General features: G+C 32.8%; 1 protein-coding gene and 1 pseudogene across 1 annotated transcript; both read left to right on the top strand.

Annotated features, from left to right (window-relative positions):
* Positions 1-2417: 2417 nt before the first annotated feature.
* LOC149564431 (uncharacterized) lies at positions 2418-3887 on the top strand. The gene has a single exon (XM_089816184.1). The coding sequence runs from the start codon at positions 2418-2420 to the stop codon at positions 3885-3887; it is 1470 nt and encodes a 489-aa protein (XP_089672310.1).
* Positions 3888-8244: 4357 nt separating this feature from the next.
* Positions 8245-14691, top strand: LOC149564430 (uncharacterized; annotated as a pseudogene).
* Positions 14692-17230: the final 2539 nt, after the last annotated feature.

Raw genomic sequence — 17230 nt, 5'->3', positions numbered from 1 at the left:
GGCTCAATATTCGTATATGTGTTTGGTCTGCATCTTATGGAAAATGATATTTAGATTTTAACAACCACCTCAATTCTACTCCATTCAATATCCTCTTTCATGATGCAAATCCTTTGTCAGGGCACTTTGAACCACTGCTAACCAATGGAATCTTACAACAAAAACAACATAATATCAAATTGCACAGATTAAAAAAAATGATAAGAAACAATGGCAACACACCACTCAGACAAAAAAAGCAAAAGAAAGAAACATTAAAGAACTACAATCTGTCTACCAATGATAAGCATAATATTGCAAAAAATCAACACAATATAACATTGCGTGCAGTCAAAAGATTAATTAGAAATAAAGCTTGCAACATTAATCAACAAACAATTACAACCGAAAACACTAATATTTTCTCGACTGATAACCAAAATAATATAAAACCACAAACTCAATCCAGAACAACAATAAATAGGAAAAGAAAATCAACTAAGACAACTTTGACACCAATTGATAAATTTTTTACCACAGTAAAAGACACACCAAAATATACTTGCACAATTTGTCAAATGCTCCATTTCAAGAAAGATATAAAACAATACAAAGAGGAACACACAGTTCTATACCACAATTTGACAAAATCTTACACACCACTGCTTACCGAGTACATATGTAAAATATGTAACGATTCTCTCAGAAAAAAAAAAATACCTAAATATGCAGTTCCTCACAACATACGCAAAAATAAGCCATTACCAAGTGTACAAAAAATAACACAACTAGAGGAACGTCTAGTTTCACTAAGAATTGCATTTGCACAAATTTGGGAATTAGGATATAAAAAGTCTCAACTTGGACTAACTGGTTCCATCATAAACGTCCCTGTAAACATATACAATATTCAAAATGCTCTACCACTATCACTATCAAACACAACAACAATTGCAGTGGCTCTTAAAAGACAATTGCAATATAAAAATGCATTTCAAAAAGGCATGGTACGACCATATATAATAATGCAGGCTCTATTCGATTTAAGCAAAACAACCCTTTACCAAATGCAAAATGTACAAATAAATGAAAAGTGGATAGAAACATTAGATATCAACAATGAAGACAATGGTTGTGAAAACAAAAGTTGTTCTGAAAGTGAAACTGAAAGTGATCTTGAATATGACAATCCAAGTGATTCTTTAATACATGGATACACAGACTCTACATGCATCCACAATATGGATGACAAAATAATTCAAATTGCACCTGCTGAGAACTGTTATCCTATTGGTATTTTCAAAGACAAGTATGCAGAAGAAATGAATTTTCCAACCCTCTTCTTTGGTGAGCCACGCAATAATGACATAATGGACAAATTTAGTTATCAAAAATTATCACAGTGGGAATTACTTCATTATGAGCAAGATTTTTCACTTCATACAACAAACCTTTTCTTCAAAGCCATAAAAATAATTATACATCAGGTCTTATCGACACTATGGATACGAATTAGAAAAGGACAATTAAAAGGACGCAAGTTACTCGCAAAAGATGTAAAGCAAAAACCAAATTTGGAAAAAATTTTACGATCAGACATTGGATATGTAGATTTCAAAAGAATTCGAATATCCCCAGACTACATGCATCAATTGAAAAAAAACATATTTGCTATGATTCGACAACTTGGGCCACCTACATTTTTCCTCACTTTTACAAGTGCGGAAGAGAATTGGGAGCCCCTAATGTCGACTCTCCAATATTTACAAAAATTACGTCAACAAAAAACAAAAACAAATGACACATTTGAATGCAACGACACCAACAAAATAATACTTGTGAAAAAAGACCCAATAACATGTGCAAGGTACTATCGACATAGGATTAATGCTTTAAGGAAACTACTATTTCAAGAAAAATCACTATTTGGAAAAGTTGTTGACTATTTTTCGGTCACTGAATTTCAAAATAGGGGAAATGAACATGAGCACATGTTAATTTGGGTTGAAAATGCACCTATCTATGGAAAGCAAACAAATGATGAAATAGTAGAGTTTGTGAACATGCACATCACATGCAATACTGATAACTTGGAAGCAGAATATGCCAAATTGCATAAACATCACCATACTAGACAATGCAAAAGAACGTCATACAAAAAATGTAGATATAATTTCCCCATTCCACCTATGCCAAATACAATGATTTTGGACCCTTTGTGCGATAAAGATGCTATTATGAATACAACTGCCAACCAAATATTTGAATCTTTGGAAAAAAGAGACTTCAATACCTCCTTCACATTTGAAATGTTCATTGATGAATTGCAAATAACAAAAAATGACTACATCATTCTACTACGATCAACAATAGACAAGCCAACTATATTCCTTCAAAGAAATCCTTCCCAAATATGGAACAACAGTTTCTGCAAACAAATGCCACAACTATGGAGAGCTAACACAGATGCCCAATTCGTGTTAAACGCATATGCTGCTGCCATGTATTGTAGTTCATATATGGTAAAGGTTGACAAGTCTATGACACGTGCATTCAAAAGAATAAGAGATGATCACCAAAGTGAAAATATAGATGCGGTTAAAATGATAACAAAATTAGGAAATGCTTTACTAAATTTGCAACAAATGTCAGCACAACAAGCAGCACATTTAGTTCTATCCCTTCCCCTTAATAAGAGTTCACGAAAATGTGTTTTCATTGATACAAGATCAGACAATGAGCGAGTATTTGTACTCAAGTCTGCCTCAGAATTAAACCAGGAACCAGATAACTCAGAAAATGTAACAGCAAAATCATTAATAGACCATTATAAAAATCGCCATGACAGTGTACAAAACATATGCCTAGCCGAGTACATCTCTAACTATAACGTTAAAGGAAAAAATAAAAAAAGAAAACAAAAAGAAAATATTATACGCTTTATTAGTTACAATAAACACAGTGACTTAGAAAACTATTGCAGAGAACAACTACTTCTTTTTGTACCATTTACAAATAACGAATCCCAACTAAAAGAAAATTTCAAAACTTGGGAAAGTGCATATACTTTTCATGAAAATATAATAAGACAAAATAGTTCAAAATTCTACTACAAATTAAATCAAGCATGGGGTGACATTGATAAAGAAGTTACAGAAATCAATAATCGATTATTAGAAAACAATGACAATAATAAAACAAACAAAACAACTATCATAGATGAGACATATGACATTCATGATGATATTCAAATTGGAAGATATAACAAAATTACAAATACAAAATATGTAGGTTTCGAAATAGGAAAACACCCAGAAATAATTGACAATGATGAATACTTCAAAATTCGACAAATGCTAAATACAGAACAACAGGCAATAGTAAAAGACATTGTCTGCAAAAAAGTCACAAATAAAACACCACTTCACTTATTCCTTACTGGCGGAGCAGGCACTGGTAAGACCTTTACGGCAAAAATGATCTATCAAGCACTGTTGCGTATATATAACAACACAATTAACAACAACCCAGATAAACCAAAGGGAATAGTTGTAGCTTATACAGGAAAAGCAGCTTACAACATCGGTGGCATGACTATACACTCTGCATTTCATATTCCGTTCAATAAATCAGAATTCCTTCCACTAAATAGTGACACGCTAGACAAAATGTCCAAACATTATGAACAACTCAAAGTTATATTGATTGACGAAATATCTTTAGTAGGTTCAACATTCCTACGCTATATAGACAAACGACTAAGAGAAATAATGCGCACACCAACCTCTTATTTCGGCAATTTGGACACAATTTTTTGTGGTGACTTATATCAAGCCCAACCAGTTCTTGACTCTTCAGTATTTGAAAATAAAACTACAGACAAAGACTTAATGCCTTACAACTTTTGAAATGATAACATCAAATGTTACACATTGCACACCACAATGCGTCAAAAGGATGAAAATTTTATACAAATACTTAATAGAATTCGATTGGCAAAACAAACAATAGATGATATAACATATCTAAACAAAGAATGCTTGCGGCCAATACCAAATGACCCAACACTTCCTTTCCTTTTCTATAGAAAAAATGACGTATATGTACACAACCAAAAAATGTTAGCAAATATGTCTGGAGAAGTTATTGTTCTAAGGGCCATAGATGAATACGAGGACAACATAAATGGCATAAGACTTTACAACCATACAGCAACCCTCCCAATTGAAATACAACTAAAACGAAACATGTTGATAGAGTTATACTCAGGAAACTACAATACAACTGATGGACTAGTCAATGGTTCAGATGGAATATTCAAAGATTACACAAACCACAACAATTTAGAAATTGTTTGGATCAAATTTAATGATTCTAATATTGGAAATCTCCAAAAAATAAAATATGCACAATACTACAACCAAAGTATTGAGAAAGCATGGGTCCCTATTGTACAAATTTCAAGACCAATCCAAAAAATCTCAACAAGCAAAAAAATTACTATTAGAAAACAATTTCCAATACAACTAGCATCTGCACACACAATTCATAGATCTCAAGGATTGACAATGGAAAGATTAGCTTTTGATCCAACAAGTATAAGACACCATGGAATAACATATACTGCACTATCACGTACAAAAATGATACAAAACCTATATCTTGTGAAACCACTCGCTCAAAAACATTTTCATGTAAAACCAAAAATAAACATGCAAATGGAACGCCTACAAACAAGTGCTTGTTGGAAACTTGAAAATGAGGCTTCATGCACAAATAATACTGAACATTTGCTTTTGTGCACATTAAACACACGAAGTCTACATGCTCATGACAATGATTTATTCAATGATATTGAAATTATGTCTTCAGACATTATATGTTTACAAGAAACTCACACAAATTCAATAAAGCAAAATTCAATTCTAAAAGACTTCACTATTCATGTCAACCATGGAATACATGGCATTATGACATTAGTAAGAAACAATATCAATGTAACAACATCATCAACTAACACAACAAAACATGTAGAAGCGATCACATTAACCATAACAAATTCTACCAATATATTGAATATTTGCAATATCTATTCAAGGCCAAATACTCCCTTCATAGATATTAAAAATGTGTTAGACACTCTAACTTCCAAAATGCACCCAACTGCACTCACTTATATTCTAGGAGATTTTAACATTGACATGTTAGCTAATACAAAAAATACAAAAGACATAAATAATCATATGCAACAAATGAAATACACATTTCTACTTCAACATAGACATAGCATGAATAAGCCACTCATAGATCACATTTGGTCAAATAAAACATCAAATGTATGCTTTATCCATAAAACAGAGGCATATTGGTCAGATCATTTCTCTACATTTCTTAAAATACATTTACCTGACATAATGACTATAAAAAAATGACATTTCCGTCATTTGCTCATAAAACTTTAAATACAAATTTACTTGCAAGATTCATTTTCTACATTCAAAACAATTCCACATAACAAATTTTATTAACCACTATATGAACAATAAACTTCAAATCTCAATAACTGCATTCTAAAAATTATGGAAAATGTCTAGAGTAACAAAAAATCTGATGCACTAAAGCAACGTCTCATTTCCACAATTTATGCACAGAAATCAATGGATGCAAACAAAAGAGCAGGAAAGGCTACACAAATGAGGCAAGACCAGTCTACAAAAAGGTAACATCTACTTGCTTTCATGAATTTAATAATTCTATATGCACATGGAAAATGCACTAACATACATGTCAATGCAGGACAAAAGTGAAAACTATTGGCTCCATTACAATAGAAGATTTGAATGCAAGAAAAGGAGGCAGCATATTTGAAGGAGACGTGTTGGTTGTCTACAAAGTCAACTTGGATAAAGTCAACAAAACACGAGAAGTGCTACGAGCAGATCTGACAGATCATAAAGCAGAAATGACAATAACAGTCACTGTCAATCCAAACTTAGTACAACAATTTGAAGACAAAATAATCCCAGGCATGGGTGTTTGCATTACCGGATTTGACATCCAACCAAAATCAGACTTTGATAGAGGTGATTGCGACTGCATTATTCTACTAAAGGAAACAAGCACAGTGGAAACAATCAATCGCATATGCAATGACTACAATTTCATCCCTAACACTACAATAAGCAACCTACTGAATAGCACAAGCAACTACCCAATTGGAACAATAGGTGCGTTGGTCTTTGCAACAAAAAAGCAAGGCAATCTCAACATTCTAGAAATAAAGGATGGTCAATCTGAGGAAGACAAAGCACAGGTAAGAATTAATGGCAATTATTTCTCAGACTGCACTTAGTCTAATCAGTAAAGCATTCAATATGCAAATAATCCACATAATCATTTAAACTCCGTATACGTATATTTTATGCAGCTAGAAATCCATCCAAATTTCCTTCAGCATTACACCGCAGCAGAAGAACATCTTGCTCAAAATGAAACACCAACATTGCTTTTTAAAAATATTGTAACAAGGACAGACAAAAAGCATACACTTCGTACAGGGCTCTCCACATTTATTTGCAAGCTAAATGACAAAATGACATTGGAAATGTTACAAGACATAATGCAAAAAAACAAAGAGGTAACATATAAGCAATATGAAAATCTAACAATTGTCTCTATTAAATGTGACCAACACTTACACACTGCACTTTGCAACAGGAACATGGAAAATTGAAAATTGCAAATCCATTCTCTAACCCATTTGCTGCATTTTGTCCACACTGCAACCACAAATTTGAAGGATATGGAATCCTTGATGAAGAAACTGCACACTGCATTAGATGCAAGAAAGATGTCAACTATCTGCACAAGTTACACTTGAAGACATTGCTTCTTACTGAAAATAAACAACCAATCCAATGCTTCATTGACGACACATTAATTGAACAGTTAATCCCGCGACTCCACAGCATCAAGTATGACGAATATATGCAACAGAAATCCAATGTCATCTTCATGCTTAAAGAGCTTTGCATTGAAGGCACTTTCACCTTGACCCAGGCCAATGCAATTATGCATGTCAACCGGAACCAGAACACACAGGCAAGTCATAAAGTAAGTTAACAAATACATTTTAAGAAAATCACAAATAGGAATTAGTAGAGATATGTTTCATATGTCAACAACAACTATGTAACATTATTTTGTGGGTGAAATTGCAGGCTAAAGAAGAATGAATAAAGTGCAGCCAACAATATGAAAGGAATCTCTGCTACAGAATGCTTGCAAGCCTCATGAACTACAATGTCAATGGTTACTCAAGTTTAACTCCTATGTAATTCTGTAAAACATAAACCCTGTAAAATAAATAATTTTTTTCTCGGGCTAGACTGGAAGTTTTCTTCTCCGTTCTTTCCTACCAGTGCCCATTTGAACGGAGATAAGCTATTGTAACTTTCTAGTTAAGTTAAACAAAATTAATGAAGGCCTTGGCCATTTACTGATAAATGTTATTTCTGAAAATAACTAATTGGATACAGTATAAAGTAGATGAAAAAATAACACAACTATCTTCTCAATCTAATGCTTTAATACAAACAGTGACAAATCAAATAGCCCATTCAAGAACTTGCAAAAGATTTTGTATTAAATGCTGTTCACAGTAACAACACTACCCAACACATCTTTAGCAAAAGGTCAAAGATGAAAATAACAAACAATAAAACGAAACATACAATTTACTTCACAAATACAACAAAAAACTCAAACAAAACATAGAGCTAAAATAGATAGCACTTCACAACTTCGAACAATGCAATAATGTAAAAAATTATGAAGCATTCTAACCCAAAATCTCCAATTTAAAGTTAATTTCCTCCCAACATAATCTAACTAAAAAATTGAAAAAAAATAATGCCTATTGAAGAATTCAACTAAACAAATACAAACATACCAAATATCTGGCCAATTGAAAAAGATATTTCATTTCAACACTATAAACTTCCAATCACAACACAACAAGGCAGGAACTAGACGCTTTGCGTCCTTGTTTATATAGAAATTCTTACACTAAAATACGTCGTCCTGCTTTCCTTTACGACACGAGTGATTTTCTTCCACACAAAAAAGTCGTGAAACTTTAGCCCAGGAGATATTTTCTTCTGCCGCCGTGTTTGACAAGCCACTTTCGTAGCTCAATTTTCTCCTCATTTTCTTTAAAAACGAGACTGACTTGGAAATTTTGTTAGCCTCCTCTTTCGACGCAACAGCCTTCCATCTCGTGGATGGACTTTTCCACATATTTGCAGTTTGAATGATCTATAAATCTGCCTCACCTTCCAATCCTCATTTCATCATCACAGAAGAGAAGCCTCTGATATTTGCAGAGTAAAGCAACTCATTCCTAGTGAGAATTCTAATATTGTATTACTTTTCTCTATTTCTGGAAGGCAATACAAAATGGGTTTGGGGATTTGGGTGCTGTTCTTATTTCTCCCATCTATTATTTTCTGCTCTGCCTGTTTGGAAGAGGAACGAAATTCTCTCCTGGATTTCAAGCAAGGCATCAACTTCACATATTACAGAGAATATGTGAAGTTCATCCCGAAGCCACTGCAGTCGTGGAGAGGGTTGAACTGCTGCAGTTGGGAAGGAGTTGGCTGCCACCCACGCACCGCCCATGTCATCACCCTTGACCTCGGTCAGTTGCAGTACGAGTATGAAATTATATGGAGTGAAGTTCGAGGGGGCCTTTTCCAACTCCTCCATTTGGAGCACTTGGACCTCTCTGGCAATTACTTCTACCCTCTTTCCATCCCTCCACAAATTGGAGAGCTCAGGACGCTCAAGTACCTCAGCTTATATGACTGTGAATTTAGTGGCCAAATTCCAAGAGAAGTGACAAAGCTGCAGAAATTGGAGCACTTGGACCTCAGCGTCAATTATCTCCATGGTGCCATTCCAAGGGAGATGGGTAACATCTCCACCTTGAAATTCCTTTCCCTCTCTTTTAATGATGGTTTGCAGAGCAACAAGTTGGGTGAGTGGTTAACACATTTGAGAGGGTTGGAGCATCTCGAAATGAGCAGCATGAATCTCACAATGGCAGAAGATACTTGGTTGGGAGGATCCTTGCTCTCTCTCGCCAATCTCACCGCACTTTCCATGGCCAATTGCGGGCTTTCAGGAGAAATTCCTCCCTTCTTTGCAAATCTCTCACGCCTTCAGCAGTTGGAGCTTCGGGGAAATTCATTCACCGGTAAGATTCCTGCCTTTCTTGGAGCTCTCCCTCTGTCACGGCTTGATCTTTCATGGAACAGTCTGGAAGGTTCTATTCCCTCCTCTTTAAGCACCCTCTCCAATCTGGAGTACCTTGTTCTCTATTCAAACAAATTAAATGGCAGCATTCCGTCTACTCTAGGGAATCTTTTCAAACTGCAATTTCTTGTTCTGAGTTCAAACAAATTGAATGGCAGCATTCCGTCTACTCTAGGGAATCTCTCAGCCCTGGAATTTCTTGAATTGGAGAATAATTCTTTGAGCGGTCCAATCCCAACTTCCTTTGCTAAGCTATCCAACCTATATAGGCTTGATTTATCCAACAATAGATTAAACGGAACTTTCTCATTTTTCATTTTGAACAATTGCACCGAACTTATTGTTTTGGATCTCTCGAGCAATATGTTGACCGTAAAAGTCAATGACTCTATCATTCCCAAATTTCAGCTTGAATACTTAGCTTTACGTGAGTGTAATGTTGGAGGAGGTTTCCCTGCTTTCATTTCAGCGCAATATTTTATTCGATATTTAGATCTGTCAAACAATTCTCTTAGAGGCTTTATTTCAAATTGGCTTTGGGAATTCACAGATATTGAGTACATAGATCTTTCAAATAATTTTTTTGATGGATTAATTATAAAATCAATAGATAAATATACACAAAATCTTCAGTTTCTTTCTTTGGTGGGAAATAATCTTGGTGGTTATATTCCACCTTCTATTTTTAAACTGAAGAGTTTGGATATTTTAGATTTGTCAAATAATAAGTTCAATGGAAAAATACCCCAATGTTTCCAGAATTGTTCTAAATTGACTGTCTTAAATTTAGAGAAGAATAATTTACAAGGGATGATACCAAATATATGTAAGGGAATGGATTCTCTTGAGACATTGAAACTAGGAGAAAATACTCTTGAAGGGTATATTCCATCATCTTTTGGAAAATGTAGAAATTTACAAATCCTTGATTTGAGAAACAATAATTTGCAAGGTAACATTTCAAGATGGGTTGAAACCTTGGGCAATCTCCAAATTTTAATTTTAAAAAATAATAGTTTTAAGGGTCCAATCCCATTACAATTAACCAAATTACAAAATCTTCAGATTTTAGATCTGTCCAAAAATAAATTTTCAGGGACCATTCCAAATGACTTTATGAAGTTAACCACAATGGCAAATCAATCGGAAAATACAAACATACTTGAACATTGGGCACATAGTTTTGAAACATCAAAATATTATATAGATGAAATAACAGTTTACAATAAAGGGCAGATTATGGAGTTTATGAAAATTTTGAGATTAGTGAAATGTCTTGATCTTTCTAGCAATAATTTGTCAGGTAGCATTCCTTGGGATATTGGATCACTCAAAGGTTTGATTATTCTCAACATTTCAAGAAATCATTTCAGTGGAGAGATTCCTAAGTCTATTGGAAATATGACACTACTCGAATCACTTGATCTTTCTCAAAATAATCTATCAGGGGCAATTCTTACTGAGCTACAACTTTTGACATCCTTAAGTTACTTTAATGTATCCTACAATAACCTATCAGGGATGATACCACAAGGAGGACAAATGATGACATTTGATTCTACATTCTTCATCAACAATCCACGTCTATGTGGTCTACAAATATATGTGTCATGTTCAAGTACTCTTCCTAACTCTTCAAAGGTACACCAGGAAGATGATCAAGATTTTGATGAAGATTCAGAGGATGATATATGGTGGGATATGGGAATGGCAACAGGGTTTGTAGTTGGATTTTCAATTGTAATAGGAATGTTGTGTCTCAACAAAACATGGAGTATCCCATGCATTAAAATCATGGATGATATTATTCTCTCTCTATTTAAAATATAAAGAGAGCATTTATATTCAACATAATATTGTTAGAATTTGTGGTTCAATACATTATATATTATAATATAAGTTTATTTATGATAAAATATTTAGATTGTGAAACACATTTCGAATATTAATAATGTTAATAAATATTAATATCTCAAGTACTCCAAAAAAAAATAGGATGTTTTTATCATGAGTCTTTATAAAAATGCTTTGAAGTAAATAAATTTTAATATATTTTAGTTTCCTATTATTATATTGTTTTCGTAAGGCTCTAGAATTATGATACATTGTTCAAATTGATCATCTATTGCATTAAAATATACTAAAATATAAGCATGCGTGGCCTATTGATATACAATACTACAAATTGAAAACTCTTTTTTTTTTTTTTAACAAGGCATGAATTTGGGGAAGGTTGTAAAATGGCTCCGTTCGAAAAATGTATGGCAAAGAATGGCGTATTGTCAAGTAAGGATAGTATATCAAAACAAACTTGTGGGAATTTATGCCATCTAAAAGCAACTTAATACAATATTTATTTAGCTTGAAGGAAATCAAACGATGTGCAATAATTATTGTTTGAAGTCTCAATACCTTTCTTCATTTACAATTGTCAAATAATATGGAGTTTACGTTAGTTATTTAATATGAAATTTTAAAATAATCAATTTTAAATATTAAATATAATCTAAACAAGTAGAGAACGCAGTACAAAATGAGTTTGATGGATTAAAAGAAAATACACTCTCACACGTAGAAGTTGTTCTAATCAAATAATTAACATTATAGAAATCAAAGGAAATTTCTATGACATTTGTTAATATTTCATAATCAGATCACACAATGATTACAAATAAATCTTTCACAGTTGTCAATAGCTGATTTGTACTATCACTCTGGAGCTATTTTCAACTGCACAACACACTCTTCTTTACTAATCACTTTTGAGATATATGCTCAAAAGAAATGTGCACAAGGTCAATGGTGGTTCTGTGGCAACTTATTTAATTTGCCTATGTTGTCAGTATAATTTAATATTTATAGGAAATCTGTTGAGTCTCTTACATGTATAAGTATGTATATCTGCTATTGGATATGAATTACATAATGCTATGGACATTTAAGTTGTACATTTTATGTGCAGTAACCTTTCCTCTTTAAAAGCACAACTCAACAGAAATGGAAAACTCCGCAAATTCGAGCACCTTTGGTGGAGTGCTTGGGGTTGTTCTTGTTGGCATTCTTCCTCTTTTTCTGAGTTCTAGGCTCACTTGGGGAGTTCTCCCTCCAAGGATCCTCCTCTCCATGCTGCTTGGATTGTTGGCCCATTATTTATTCTTTGACATATCTGGCTGGAGAAGAATCGACAAGTCTTTCAAGAAGTCTGAATTGGTGTTCTTATTTCCTGCTCTGCCTGTTCACTAGAGGAACGAAATTCTCTCCTGGATTTCAAGCAAGGCATTGACTTCAATTTTTACAGAGAATACCAGTTGGTAATGCCGCTGGAGTCGTGGAGGGGGTTGAACTGCTTCAGTTGGGAAGGAGTGGGCTACCACCCACACTCCGCCCACGTCATCACCCTCGACCTGAGTCACTTGGAGTATGAGTACTCCATCCAGTGGAGTGAGGTTCGGATGGGGCTGTTCCAACTCCTCCATTTGGAGCGCTTGGACCTCCCTCCGCAAATTGGAGCGCCCAGGCGGCTCAAGTACCTCAGCTTACTTGACTGTGGATTTAGAGGCCAAATTCCAAGAGAAGTGACTAAGCTGCAGAAATTGGAACACTTGGACCTCAGCTACAATCATCTCCATGGTGCCATTCGAAGAGAAGTGACTAAGCTGCAGAAATTGGAGCACTTGGACCTCAGCGACAGTTATCTCCATGGTGCCATTCCAAGGGAGATGGGTAACATCTCCTTGAAATTCCTCGACCTCTCTGCTAATGATGGTTTGCAGCTCCTTGAAATTCCTCAACCTCTCTGCTAATGATGGTTTGCAGAGCAACAAGTTGGGTGAGTGGATTACACCTCTGAGAGGGCTGGAGCATCTTGGACTGAGCAACATGAATCTCAGCATGGCAGAAGATACTTGGTTGGGAGGATACTTGCTCTCTCTCGCCAATCTCACCGCACCTTCCATGGCCAATTACTAACCTATCCAACCTAGATACGCTTGATTTGGCCAACAATAGATTAAATGGAACTTTCTCATTTTCCATTTCGAACAATTGCCCCCAACTTTATGATTTGGATCGCTCAAGCAATACGTTGACCGTAAAAGTCAGTGCCTCTGTCATTCCCAAATTTCAGCTTGGGTACTTAGCTTTACGTGAGTGTAATGTTGGAGGAAGTTTCCCTGCATTCATTTCAATTCAATATTCCATTAGCTATTTAGATCTGTCAAACAATTCTCATAGTGGCTTTATTCCAGATTGGCTTTAGGGATTCACAGATATTGAGTACATAGATCTTTCACATAACTTATTTGATGGATCAATTATAAAATCAATAGATAAATATACACAAAATCTCCGATTTCTTTCTTTAACTGGAAACAACCTTTACGGCTATATTCCAGGTTCTATTTTTAGAATGAAGAGTTTGGATATTTTAGATTTGTCAAACAATAAGTTCAATGGAAAAATACCCCAATGTCTCCAGAATTGTTCTAAATTGACTGTCTTAAATTTAGAGAAGAATAATTTACAAGAGATGGCACCAAATATATGTAAGGGAATGGATTCTCTTGATACATTGAAACTAGGAGAAAATGCTCTTGAAGGGTATATTCCATCATCTCTTGGAAATTGTAGAAATTTAAAAATCCTTGATTTGAGAATCAATAATTTGCAAGGTAACATTTCAAGATGGGTTGAAACCTTGGGCAATCTTCAAATTTTAATTTTAAAAAATAATAGTTTTAATGGTCCAATCCCATTACAGTTAACTAAATTACAAAATCTGCAAATTATGAAGTTTGTGAAAATTTTGAGATTAGTGAAATGTCTAGATCTTTCTAGCAATAATTTATCAGGTAACATTCTTTGGGATATTGGATCAGTCAAAGGTTTGATTATTCTCAACATTTCAAAAAATAATTTCAGTGGAGAGATTCCTAATTCTATTGGAGAGATGACACTACTTAATCACTTGATCTTTCTCAAAATAACCTATCAGAAGCAATTCTCTATGAGCTAGAACATCTCACATATTTAAGCTACTTTAATGTATCCTACAATAACCTATCAGGAATTATACCACAAGGAGGACAGATGATGAGATTTGATTCTGCATACTTCAATAGTAATCTAGGTCTATGTGGTCTACAAATTTATGTCTCATGTTCAAGTAGCCCTCCTGAATCTCCAAAGATACACGAGGAAGATGTTGAAAACTTAGAGGATGATATATGGTGGGATATGGGAATGGCAACAGGCTTTGTAGTTGGCTTTTCAATTGTAATGGGAATGTTGTATATCAACAAACCATGGAGTATCCCATATTTTAAAATCATGGATGATATTATTCCCTCTTTATTTTAAATATAAAGAGAGCATTTGTATTCTCCAAGATATTTTTAGAATTTTCCAATACCTTATATATTATACTAGCATTTAGATTATGAAACACATTTTCTAGTATTAATAATATTAATTAATATTGATATCTCAATTACTCTAAAAAATCAACAAAATTAAATATAGAATTTATATGATGTTTTTATCACAAATCTTTATAAAAATGTTTTGAAGTAAATCAATCTTAGTACTAGCACTTGCACCTAATACAAGTGTAAGGGGTAAGCTGATACATGTTTGATTTGAAAGTATAACTTAATATTTTCATAATAAAAGTAATTGTATAGGATCATGTCAGTATACAAACATGTATTTTTGTAGTAGAAAGAAAATTTCTTAAAAAGTTGAATTGATCACACTACTAATTGATACTTTCATGTAGTTTACATTCTCAATGGGAGTAGAGATGAAGATGCACAAGACGAATATTCTTTTATATTCCAATATTCCTTTAAGTTCTTACAGATAAAGTACATAAAATTTTACATGAAAATTTTGAAAACTATACACCTAGAACTATGATATAAAGACAAAATGAATGTAACTTTTTAAAATGACAAAGTTTAAAATTTTTATGATATTATTTTGAAAATGTATGAAAAGTTATAATAACATGAGGTGTCATAGAAATACATATGAAAATATATACATAAATTTATAAAAGTACGAATTAATATTGAAATTTACAATTTATAGAAAGTAGAAATTAAGAGTTTACATGAAAAGTTTGAAAACTATACACCTAGAACTATGATATAAAGAAAAAATGGATGTAACTTTTTAAAATGACAAAGTAAATTTTTTTATTGGTATTATTTTGAAAATGTATGAAAATTTATAATAACATGAAGTGTCATAGAAATACATATGAAAATATATACATAAATTTATAAAAGTACAAATTAATATTGAAATTTACAATTTATAGAAAGTAGAAATTATGAGAGAAACACATGAAAATAAATGTGTATTAGAACAAAATAGATAGTTTTAAAATATTTGGATGACACAACACAAAATACTTCAAATTATCATCAATAGTAGTTAGATGCTGCATTCCATTTTAAACATAAAAGTACATATGGAAACATATAAATAAATTAATAAAAGTAAAAACTAATATTGAAATTCATAATTTATAGAAAGAATAAATTAAGAGATAAATTACACATCAATATATATGTGTATTCCAACAAAATAGATGGTTTAAAAATATTTGCGTGAACACAAAATACTTCAAATTTAATAAAAATGTTAACAATGAATATTCAATTCTTCTAAATTCTATGTTTATAGAGCACTAAAATAGTCATGTTTACCAATTTTTTTTGTTTTGAGTAAAAAATATAATTCAATTAGAAATACACAAAATTACTATGCAGTTCTATATAATAATATTTTCATATTAGTCAATCTAAAATAAAATAAGATGATTACATTAAACATAACAATGAACTAATGCTATACAAATAAATCTTATTTTTAATTAATTTTTCACTTTATAAAACATAATATTTCACATAAACAAAATAAAATACTTTAAAATAATAAAATCATATCAAACTATTATACCAAAATGATGTCTACCATTTGTTTATAGCAGCATTTGATTAAATCTCCAAAATTCAGATGGTTCCAAACGCAACACAATCTCCACATAAAAAAACTTAACAATGTTAGTTTAAAAGGATATTAAAAGTAAAAATTGTAAAAATTTATGTCAGTGAGACAAAGATTGACAAAAATTGCATGAGATCAAAACCTATGTTTTGAAGGTGAGACAAGGTTTGAGTGTGAGACAATAAATAATGCGTATGGCAAGAGGTCCCCTCCAAGGAAAAACCAATTGGTTTAAATATTGTTTTAATTTATTAATATATTGTTTTCTTAAGGCTCTAGAATTATGATACAACATTCAAATTGATCATCTACTACATTAAAAACTATGTGAGATCAAAACCTATGGTTTGAAGGTGAGACAAGGTTTGAGTGTGAGACAATAAATAATGCGTATGACAAGAAGTCCCATCCAAGGAAAAACCAATCTGCTTAATTATTGTTTTTATTTATTAATATATTGTTTTCTTAAGGCTCTAGAATTATGATATGACATTCAAATTGATCATCTACTGCATTAAAATATATTGTAATACAAGCATGTATGGACTGTTGAACTACAATACTATCATTTGAAAAACTCTCCTATTTTATGTTAACAAGCCATGATTTTGGGGAAGGTTTCCAAATGAGCTCATTCAAAAAAGGTATGGAAAATAAGGGTGTGTCAAGAAAGGAAGGTACATTAAAAACAAGGGCTCTAGAAGAGCTTGAGTCCCTACCTTGTGCAAAGTGGAATGTATGTCATGTATGTGAATTTGACTTTGTTGAGATCATTGAGCCCTAAACAATAAGAGGTCACAAAATTTTGTGAATGTACTAAAATCCTTAAAAATCTTACACTAAGATTTTAAAGCCTGAGTCCCTAGCTCTTGTAAAAACTAAGAGGTAGATTTGTGTGATGGTCAAAAAAAATTTAAGAGAT

Source organism: Cupressus sempervirens, chromosome 3 (assembly GCF_028749045.1).
Source record: "Cupressus sempervirens isolate cs-2001-9-10 chromosome 3, ASM2874904v1, whole genome shotgun sequence".
NCBI classification, from domain to species: domain Eukaryota; kingdom Viridiplantae; phylum Streptophyta; class Pinopsida; order Cupressales; family Cupressaceae; genus Cupressus; species Cupressus sempervirens.
Note: the sequence above shows the minus strand (reverse complement) of the source record. Positions and strands in the feature narration are given on the sequence as shown.